We start from the raw sequence: 11,657 nt of genomic DNA, 5'->3' as shown, positions 1-11,657 counted from the left end.
AAGGCCATTAACACCACTATAGTTTTCGCACCTCTGTATAGACATCATACTGTCTGATAGAAATAAACCACTGGGTGGATTGCACTGCTATTTATAGAGGGTGAGCAGGGAGGTGTCCAAACTGAAAAATATTTTTTGAGAATATAACATACATTATATCCATGTATTTAGTGTCTGTTATCAGACAAGAATATTCAAATATGCTTTTTCCTTTTTAAAACTACTTATTTTTAATATTATAAAGATACAGTTTTTAATGACGATACTGTATTTACAATTGAAGCATGGAAAAATAAAGCAGGATGAAAATTATTGTATGTAGAATTGATAATTTTTCTACTTGGGTCAAGTGCAAAGAGCTGTTTACCCCGTAGAAATTTCACATGTGGATCTTGTCAGCAAATAGTGCCTTCTTTACACATTCAGTTCACAGAGGCAAGGCAAATCAAGTTTACTTATATACCACATTTTCATACACAAAGGCATTTCAAAGTGCTTTACATAATGCAAACAATAATGATAATTTAATAAAGCCTTATTCAGATTATTATTTCATAAGTACCTGTTGAATTTGATATATTATAAAGTTCTGTAATTCCTATTAAAATTTTGTGATGTCACTATATGATGTGGGTGAAAATCCCTGAGTATCTGGGATTTAGTATCACATTTCAATGCAGACTCATGCCATTTAGAATTTCAGCTAAAAACAGATTCTTATGCTGTATTCTGCTGAATCAACAGTTGGAATTACAAACACTGACCCTCTATTGTTGCAGTAGGTATTACATCCCTATTGAAAAGATCTATCCATTATGGTGTTAGTGTTACAGCCAGTTGGCCTCAGGCTAAGCTGAAGGACTCAGATATAAAGAACTGGACAAGGTACTTTATTTATAAAGAACACAGAGAGCCTGAGACACAGGTTACAGGTAAGATGAGAGGACTCCGGGGAGATCAGGCATCTTCCCTGTGGCCGGGGTTGCCTGCACAGACTTAGGTGCAAAAGTCTGGGCTGTCAGAGAGGAGTCAGCTTGTAGGACCAGAGGAGACCAGGCTGGCAGAAGCAGCAGGAAGAGTGTATCGACAACAGAGGAGCAGTGGCTGGTTGCAAGGAAGCTGGATCAACTATCAGCCAGAGCTGGTTGGTGGAAAGGGATCCATGTGATGATTGCAGGGCAGGAGTGGAGCTGGAGTAGAACCTGGCGGGGGACACTGGATTACTGCTGGCTAGCTGAGAAATCAAATCAAATCAAATCATTCATTCATTCATTTTCTACCGCTTAGTCCCTGAACGGGGTCACGGGTGGGGCCGGAGCCAATCCCGGCCGGCAATCGGGCGAAGGCAGGGTACTTAGAGACACCAATCAACCTAAGCTGCATGTCTTTGGTCAGTGGGAGGAAGCCGGAGCACCCGGAGAGAACCCACGCAAGCACGGGGAGAACATGCAAACTCCACACAGAAAGGTCCCAGGTGGGGCCCGAACCCAGAACCTTCTCGCTGTGAGGCAATGGCGCCAACCACTGTGCCACCGTGCTGCCCCAAATCAAATCAGTTTTATTTGTATAGCGCCAAATCACAACAAAAGTCATCTCAGGACACTTTACAAAGTAAGATCTAGACCTTACTGTTATCACCATTATTAGAGAGGGAAAACCCAACAAATCCCCCTTGAGCAAGCACTTGGCAACAGTGGGGAGGGAAAAACTCATTTTAATGGAAGAAACCTCTGACAGACCCCGGCTCTTGGTGGGTGGCCTTCTGCCTCGACCGGTTGAGGTGAGTGGATAGAGGAGAGACAAAAGAAGAAAAGCAACAAGACACAACAAACAATCAAACACTGGTCAGGCTGATGTGGCCGGTGGCTGCTCATCAGAAACATAGAGCTCCAGGGCCAGGGCAACCGGCAGAAAAGTACAGGGAGAGAGAAGACACACTACGGGAGAGAGGAGACACAAAGTTAGTGATGTGTAGTGGTGGCATATAGGAGCATAGGGAGAGAGGAGAGGAGAGAGAAACTCAGAGCATCATGGGGCCCCCCAGTAGCCTTGCCCTATAGCAGCATAACTAAAGGAAGGCTCAGGGTCACCTGATCCAGCCCTAACTATAAGCTTTATCAAAAAGGAAAGTCTTAAGTCTAATCTTAAGGGCTTTTGGATGTCTGGATCTTGTGCTACAGAGAAACAAAGCAAATACTTGCAGTGTTGTATAAACTGCAAGTAGTGTATACAACACTGCTCACCCTGTGGGCCTTCACACTGTTTTGTCCATGTGTTTTGGAGGAGGAGGAGATCTGTGTGGATAATTCAGCTACCTACAAAAACCTCATACACTACGAACATTGGACTGCTAAACTAAACACAAACTGGGCTAATGTTAGCAGAAGCTTGGCAAGCATTCAGCTGCCTTCCTCTGAAAAACTGATTTCAAGCTTATTTGTAGCCACCGGGTCTGTTTGCTATTGCGAGTAGATTTCGGGTGCCCATAAAGAAACTCCTATACAATTCACTATACACTGAAGGCATCCTCAGATAAATGGTGGTGGCTATTTAATGGATGATGAATGTAAACAACTCACTTAAAATACTGGGTGCCCGCCCAATCAGATATGCACGATGCAGCTTCTGGCAGTGGGCTGACCCAAAGCAAACCTAGCTGAGATGTTTGATGAGCTGAGAAAATGAAGCACTGCTCGGAAGATATCAGCCGATGCTTGTCAGACATAAACAGGAGGCCTACATGCTGCTCTGAGGGGGTTTACATTTTAGTGATTTGCATACGTATGTCTACCATTGTTTGTAGTAGACCAGTAAACTATGCAGAGGCATGTTTTTTCCGATAATGATAAAGTACTAATGTTCCTGCCACTATTGCATCACATTCAGTGTTACATACCTGACATACACATAAGTGAGTCGTATGTGAATTGAGAAATTTCATGTTACACATTACACATAATTAAACAAACTCTCCACATTTGTAGTTGTGTTGGTTATCTAAATTTGAAAAACATCTCACTAAAATGCCTCATGGACTGCAGTGCTATGTCTGAAATAAACTGAAACAAAACTTAGCAAAAATTTGGAAAATTACTTAATTAGCTAGTCCAGGAAAATGCACTAGTTTCTGCTAACTGGACAACAAAACACCAACACTACAATCAGTTGGAATCCAAATTACAACCAGAATAACTTAATACAAAATTGAAAGGTTAATTCTAGATTGCTAACTAAAGAAATGCATTTCCTGTCAAAAATACGTGTGGATGCTTATAAGCTGAAAGATTGTCCTGAAAATGCCTGAAATCAATTGCTGAAACAGCTGAAAGATGAGAAGAAATGCCTGAAGTTCTTTGTTGAATAATCTGAAGGATGAGATGCAATAAAGTAGGAATAGCCTTGAAGAGCTGAACATTTTGATACCCGATACCATTTTGATATGCAGAACTTAAGATGTGAAAATAGTCCAATAAGACCCCAAAAAGTAGGTAAAACAAGTAATTGATGAGCTGAACATTTTGATACCTGAAACACCTGAAAGTATGATGAAGTAGAATATTTCCATTCATTTGAATGGAGCAAGATTTTTCAGAATAAAACTAAATAGTCTAAAAATGATCAAGTTTAGAAAAAATTCTGAACAGAAGCATGAATGTCCTTTAGGAGCAGAATATTTTGATACCTGAAATACCCCTGAAAGTATGATGTAGAATTTTCCCATTCATTTGAATGGGGCAAAACTTTCAAAATAAAGCTAAATACAGTATTTCAAAAGTATGAAGTAAAAAAAAATTCTGAATAGAAACATGAATGTCCTTGAAGAGCTGAACTTTGATGCTGAAGTAGAATTTTCCATTCATTTGAATGGGGCAAGATTTTCAAAATAAAGCTAAATATTTCAAAAGTATCAGGTTTAAAAAAAAAATTCTGAATAGAAACATGAATGTCCTTGAAGAGCTGAACTTTGATGCTGAAGTAGAATTTTCCATTCATTTGAATGGGGCAAGATTTTCAAAATAAATGTTTTAAAAGTTTGTAGTTTAGAAAAATTTTGAATAGAAGCATGAATGTCCTCGAAGAGCTGAACATTTTGATAGCTGAAATAGCTGAAAGTATGCTGAGTGTAGAATTTCCCCATGCATTTGAATGGGGCACGATTTTCAGAATAAAGCTAAATATTTCAAAAGTATGAAGTTTAGAAAAATCCTGAAGAGAAGCATGGATGTCCTTGAAGAGCTGAACATTTTGCTAGCTGAAATTATGCTGAAGTTGAATTTTCCCCTTCATTTGAATAGGGCAAGATTTTGCTGAAAAACACTAAATAGTTTAAAAAGTATAAAGGTTATAAAAAAGAAAACTACAAACAGAAATGTCCTTAAAGAAATGAACATGTTGATACCAGAATGGCTTTTGTAGCTGAAAGTATGCTAAAAAAAATTAAGTGCCAAAAAACGGACAGAAGAAATCAGAAGAAAAATAAAGAACAGGATAACATAGTATGGATGCTTTACAGAAGCCACACAATGATGACATATACTGTACATGTTAGCAGCTATAATACTTATGTGTTTAGTGGGACAAAAGCCTGCATCAAATTTTAGTCCTTTGGAAGCTTTCAGTGCTGTCCATCTCCAACATGCCAAATCGATGTTAATCCTGGTTTTGCCTAATTCTTTGTCATTTCTGTGCAAAAGAACATGGCCTCTTAGGTATAATAGGTCCACTCCCATACTGGGTTGTACGTGCATAGGTAACCTCCCCTCAATCTGTGACAAGCTTTGAAATGAGCTATGCTGGTTTGAAAAACACATATTACAACCTTGGATCAACAGGGGTTTGGAAGAAATGCAACAAAAATTTTAACACTGGCCACGGAAGGCTGTCAGGGTCGGAGCGTGAAGCTGCCAATAATGTCGTGAGTGAACTAAATTAAATTGCCAGATGAGGATACGTGAATAACTGTCTCTTTAATGAGAGCACGGAACAACAAACAATAACAATGACATGAAACACACTTACAGGTAATGATGTGACGTCCCGTATCGAGGCTTCGAAGCGTGTGCCGAGTAGGGGAGGGGGCGTTTCTGCGATGCGCGAATCGAGGCTTGTGTCATTTAGGGGAGGAGCTGAAAATGATGACGTCCGAAGCCTCGCTGCCCGGCTGTACCACGTGACTGATTCAGGACGTGGTTCGGAGTTTGCCGCGAGTTTTGACAGCGATATAAACCCCTCAGGCTCTATTCAAAATGTGGGTGTTTGATGGAGAGTTGCGGTCAGTGAGAGTTTGGAGACAGTTTGGATAGAGTTAGAGATAGATAGTTTGGAGAGAGGTAGAGATAATTTGGAGAGAGTTTGGAGATTTAGGAGAGTGAGGAGAGAGAGTCAGGAGAGAATGGAGCCAGCTAAGAAGAGGAGGATGTCCCCTGTGTGGGAACATTTTGATCTCATTCCTCCCAACAAGGTATGTACAGTAATATTTCTACAGAAGATTTTTTTTTCATAAGTAATATTGCTTGTGCAATGCAATTTATCTTCAGCTGTCTTTACTTTTGTACAAGGTGAAGTGTTTGCTATGTGCCAGGGAGCTGGGTTATAACAACAACACCTCATCCATGCTTAGGCACCACAGAGCTTTGCATGAGAATAGACCTTGCCCGGCCGCTGATGTTCATGTGTTCTGTTGTGTGCGAATGGGTTTGACAATGTTATTGAAGGCTGTTCATGTATTGGTTACCGCTGTTGTCTGCAAAATGCCGCGCTGTTCTGGCCAATGTGGGATGGGGGGAGGAACAGGTGCGGGAGGAGATAAGAGGGATGACAGGTGGGCGTGTTGTTTAGATTCTGTTGGAGTGGGACACGGGATGCCCTGAGGGAATGTTGTTACTGTTTTCAGTTTGCTATTTCATTTTCTCCTGTGAGCACACGGTGCCAGGTAAATCACAGTTATTTTGCATTCTCTATGCTGCTCAATAAAACCCAAGAAAAGACAAAGAAGGTGTTCTCCTCACTGTCAGCGTAGGTGCTAGCGCATAGCTGGCTAGTTAGTTGTCCCAGTATAGGACAGGGTCGGGCAGCTCCTCTCAACCGAGCTAGCGGTCGTCACAATATACACAGTATACTGCCATCACTACAATATACATGTTTTGCATACTTCTTTATTTTGCATACAGTTTTATTCACAGGCTTTCTGCAAAATGCCACACACTTCAAATTCATGCCAACTGATATTGTTGCATCCAGTAGATGTCCTCCTAGAGCAAATGAAGCTTCAAGAAGCTTTGCGCTGGAGTGAACCAATTGGATGAAAGGGTTCAATGCCTCATGAAGCTTCATCTGCCCATCACTACTTACAGGTCGGTACAACAGTCCAGGGTTAGAGCCAGCAAACATACATCCAAGGAATCCAAAAGTCATTGTCCAAAAAGGAAGTCCAATAAATCATACACAGTAGGCAGTCTGAAGCAAGAGGGTAAGGCAGAATAGAATGGTCAAAGTACACGATCTGGGTGAGAACAGGATATACCAAAGACCAAAAAACATTGGAGAGTCAGAGCTGGGGTCTAGAATAATCTGGCAGCATCCTGGTGGGAGGACGCAGCCTAAATAGGGGTGAAAACATGTGCAGGTGAAACTAATGTGAGTGATGACTAAAGTAAAAAGTCAGAGACTGTGGTGAAAACAAAAACAGGAAGTAATGTCAAAATAAAAGCACAAGAACGAAACAGGTGGGACCGAATCATGACAAGGGCAAAGAATAAAAAACAAGGCCTGAAGATAGAAGAGTCAAGTGTGGAGGTGAGGGGTACAACAGGGAGAAAAAACTTTTTACTTGATTTAATCAAATTTGTGTTAAATCGTAGTTAATGCTTTAAAGTACATTTGAAACTTGATTGATTACTGAAGGAAAGTGTATGATTTGGTTGAATTACAGTATCAGTGATTATTAAATTAGATTTTTTTGCTACGGAAAATATAATTTTTTTCACATTATTTGGCTGTAATAACAACAAGCTGGTTTCACCCTAAATATTTCCAATTTCATTCCAATTATGGGCAAATAATTAGTCACTAATACACAAATAAATGTGCCAAAGAATACAAGAGCATTCATATAGAAGCTAAGTATACAAGTTAAATGATGTTTACCCATTATTTAAATAATGGGTATATTGGCCCCAAATAAGGGGGGTGGTGTCAGGCCATGCAGAGCCCCACAGTGAACAACACTAGTTTCCAGACCAAACATATACCCTTGACACAAAGCAACCCTGAATCCTGTCCTCACCCAAGCAAAGAGCAGATATGTGGCTTGACACACAGAATCTGCATTGTATTTGCTCAGATTAAGCAGTGGCTGGTTGAACTGGCTTGTAATGGGAATCACCTCTGATTAGATGAATCTGTCTCGAATGTCCTCCCTGCTTTGTCCAACAACTACATGGTTTGGAGTAGAGAGCAAAAGGCAATGCATGGGCTGGTGCATGCATTGACTTTTCTGCACACAAAAAGATAAGATGCTGTACACAGACTATGTAAAATGACACTAATAAGAACAAAACAGTTGTTGATTCCAGTGTTATTTCACCGAGTTGAGCAATGAGATGCAGTGGGAATTATTATCCTATTGACTAATCATATTATGTCACTAGAATGCCTTTGCCATCATATTTTGTAAGTTTCAGAATGACTTTGATGCCCCTTTACCCATCATATTCTTCTTTGTATTCTTCTCTGGCTTCAGTAAGATAATATAACATTTTGGAATAAAAGTACAAATGAGCAGTCCAAAACTGGAGGCCAGAATTGCAAATATCTCTACAGCAACACTGAACTTCCCAGGAGAGCTGACATATGCTGGAATAAAAGTGATCCAGACTGCACAGAATATCAGCATGCTGATGGTGATCAGTTTGGCCTCATTGAAGTTATCAGGCAGTTTCCGAGCAAGAAAAGCCAGAATTAAAACATAACATGGCCAGAAGGCCGATGTATCCAAGTACAGCCCAAAAGCCTACAGCTGATCCCAGAGCACACTCTAAGATGATTTTGTCCTTGAACTGGGTAAAATTCTTAAATGGAAAAGGAGGAGAAATAGTTAACCAGAGCATACATATAACAACCTGGATGAGAGTGAAAGCCACAACACTGAGTCTCTGCTGTGCAGGCCAAAACCATTTCATCACATTACTGCCTGGAAGTGTAGCCCTGAAGGCCATTAACACCACTATAGTTTTCCCCAGAACACAAGAGATACAGAGGACAAAGGTGATGCCGAATGCTGTGTGTCGCAGCATGCAGGACCACTCAGAGGGCCGGCCGATGAAGGTCAGAGAACACAGGAAACACAGAGTCAAGGAGAAGAGCAGCAGGAAGCTCAGCTCAGAGTTGTTGGCCCTGACAATAGGAGTTATCCTGTATGTAAAGAAAATAGCTGCCACAACAGCAGTCATGCATGTTCCAAATAAGGCCGCTACAGTGAGCAGTACTCCCATAATTTCTTCATATGATAGAAACTCTGCCTCCTTCTTTACACAGGCATCTCTTCTGTCATTGGACCAGGACTCAGGGTGGCATCGCTCACAGGTGATAGAATCTGAAAAATTATATGAAAGCAGATGTCAAACATGCTAAGTAGATTTTTTTTATTTCTTTTTTATCACATCTGTACAAACAATACAGATGTTATGATTAAAAATTTGGATATCTGTATGACAACTCCATGGCAAGATCACTATTTTAAGTATATGTGTAAGCTAATTTTGTTTTACTTTCATGCAATATTTCATGATTTTGTGTTTACTGTAAATAGGTCATTTTTGTAATTTTGTGAGTACCGCAAGCACACTTATGCTCATCTACCATACATTTCTGTACATCTGGAGGTGAAAACATTACAATCTGGAAACCTCTTGTTTGGATTTTATTGATATAGTTTGTAAACAGGACAACTTTGTTCTGTTGCACAATGAAGGGCAAAACCTTACAGTGAATTTCACTAGACCTGTAATGTTGCTTATTTCTCCCTCTGCACATCTGACACAGTCATAGCAGCAGACAGGTTTTCCTTTCTGGAGAAACTTGCGAGTTCCTGGGGGACATTTCTCACTGCAAACTGACACAGGCACCTGCATGGACAAAACATCTCTGAGAAAAATTTAGGGGCTCTGACTTTAACAGACCTTGTCTTTGCAAACCTTTTTTTCTTCTTTTTTTATTACTTTTGAGCAATTATAACCAAATATTGTGAGAGCAAATATAACATATTTAGAATGATTATTAATATAATGAATAACTACAGTGATGACATGGTGGTTTACCTGTTTTGAGTTCTGTGCCCAAATAACAGACTCAAGTTGCAGACTCAGCTGTTTGTCTGCAGGTAAAGATGCATCATAAAGACCAACTGTGACAAAGTCCACAATGCCATTTTCTGTTGGCTGCCAGTTTATAATTTCATACTTTGCTGCTGGGTCTCCATTCTCATTAAAGTAAACCTCATCTCCTTCCTTGGTTTTGAAATTAATCTTTCTCATGTGCTGTAAAATCTAAGAACATATGAATCTAGTTAATTAGGACAAATATTGTGTAGGTCTTTTGGTTAAACAACACAGACTGTACCAATTTATTATTCAAAAGTTTAACTGTTCTTATTTTGTTTTCTTTTTACTTAATACAAAACTATTTTTAAAATATTTAATGTTGAACTCACTGTTAGTGGATCTAGCTGCACATTGTAGTTACATGTTTCATTACAGCCAAGAATACCATGAAGTGCATGTGCCACAGCATACACTGCTTTATAGACATTGTTAAATATAGGCATGAGTGACATATCAGTGTAGCTGTTTTTCACTCCAGTCAGATCTTCATGTCCAGTACATTCTCTCTGATTCTCTGCTGATGAATTTGACTGTTTGAACTTACAATTAAATAAAGTCTCCCAGAACTCTGTAAACATTTTGTTACTGGTTGAATTGAGTGTCTTCACATCTAATATGAACTCTCTCATGCCACTGACATGTGCTTTGGGGATGGACAGGCCTATGGCACCATCCAGAATGTGATGTATATCCTTTTCTGTAGTTTGAGAATCAATCATCCATGACTCACTTCCTACCCACTGGTACCCAGTCACATTGTGGTGAGATAATGTTTGTAATAGCACATTCATATCCGTGACTGCAAGGAATGCTACAATCACCTTGGAGGTGGAAGCCTTAATAATGTTAATTATATTTTTTATTTTATCTGATGAATCAGTTCTAAAGAAAGCTACAGAATACTCCAGACAGATGCCCAGCTGCTGTGCAGTTTCTGTGAATGTAGCCATGCCATTATTTCCATAATCATCATTGGTTCGAATTGCTCCAACCCAAGTCCAACCAAAGTGCTTGACCAACTGGGCCAGGGCTTGGCTCTGATAGTAGTCACTGGGTATTGTTCTGAGGAAGGATGGGTATTTGGTTTTGTCACTGAGACAAGCACAAGTGGCATAGTGGCTGATCTACAAGAAAAGGAAATGACCTCCCAAAATAAAGATGTAAAATATAGAACATTCACACACACATTTGCTCTGAGCAGCTGGAATAGTTGCAGATTAAAAATTAAATAAATATAATTACATATTTACTAATCTTACTCACCAGTGGGATATGAATAGGTCCAATGACAGTAGCTATAGCCATGCTAGTAGAGGAAGATGACCCTCCTATAATGGCCTGCACTTGTGCAGGTCTGGTACATGGTGCCTCAGTGGGTGCAGACACAACTTCATTACCATTAGTCAAAGACAATGCAACTCTCACACTTCTGGCAATAGAACCACAAGAAGCGTACATCTTATAACCCAGAGATATGCCAGGTAGTAGGTCTATGTTGTTATTAATCTCCTCAATGGCAAAAATCATAGCCTGGGCAAACTGGAACTCTCTGAAATTCAAACTTGAGGCAGACAGTTTTAAATAGTACTAGTAGTAGTACTTGAAACAGAAACAACTGAATATTTATTAAAAGTGTATGATGACATTAATATAACAGGGAATATTTGAACTTTCAGACAGAAATAATGTAATTTTAATGTTAATACTCAATTTAACTCATATATTTTTAAATTGTAGTTTTTATCTGTACCCACTTCCTCATAGACAGTTTAAGTATACATAGATTTACAAGCTGTAATTTACCTGATACATTCCAGTGGCAGTGGTTTGTGCATGTAAGTTTCCTGTCTGATTTTCCAACTGCTGTGGAAAGAGAAGATTCCTCCTAATATAACGTCTCCATCTTTAGATAGCTGTGGGTTCTCAGGATCCCCTCTCTCCCTGCACACCAGATCCTCAGCCTGAGAAAAAGACACCACCAACAACTGTAAAAGTGCCCAGCCCCACTCTGTCCACCTCTGCGTGTACATCATACTGTCTCAGGGAGGTAAACCAGTGGGTGGCATCACATGTACCTTAATGTAAATCAGAAGGCTGTACTGGTATTTATACTTTTTGGATTAGCATAAAACAATAAATTAAAACACAGTTTCATCTCTGAACACTTATAAGGTGGGGGAAGATTAGGGAGGTACCCAAACTGAAAAAAAACATATTTAATATTGTTACGGCGAGCCGTGTGTTGAGTTGTTTTGGACCCAGTAACAATGCAGATTC

General features: G+C 39.7%; 1 protein-coding gene across 1 annotated transcript; it reads right to left on the bottom strand.

Moving 5' to 3' along the window:
• Positions 1-7,678: 7,678 nt before the first annotated feature.
• On the bottom strand, positions 7,679-11,413 carry LOC109953141 (extracellular calcium-sensing receptor-like). The gene is given in 7 exon segments (XM_020588552.1): positions 7,679-7,960; positions 7,962-8,593; positions 9,002-9,125; positions 9,318-9,545; positions 9,710-10,504; positions 10,644-10,941; positions 11,184-11,413. Coding segments are annotated over 7 exon segments (2,589 nt in total).
• Positions 11,414-11,657: the final 244 nt, after the last annotated feature.

Source organism: Monopterus albus, unplaced genomic scaffold, assembly GCF_001952655.1.
Source record: "Monopterus albus unplaced genomic scaffold, M_albus_1.0 scaffold553.1, whole genome shotgun sequence".
Taxonomy (NCBI): domain Eukaryota; kingdom Metazoa; phylum Chordata; class Actinopteri; order Synbranchiformes; family Synbranchidae; genus Monopterus; species Monopterus albus.
The sequence above is the reverse complement of the archived record's forward strand: the minus strand, read 5'-3'. Positions and strand labels throughout refer to the sequence as shown.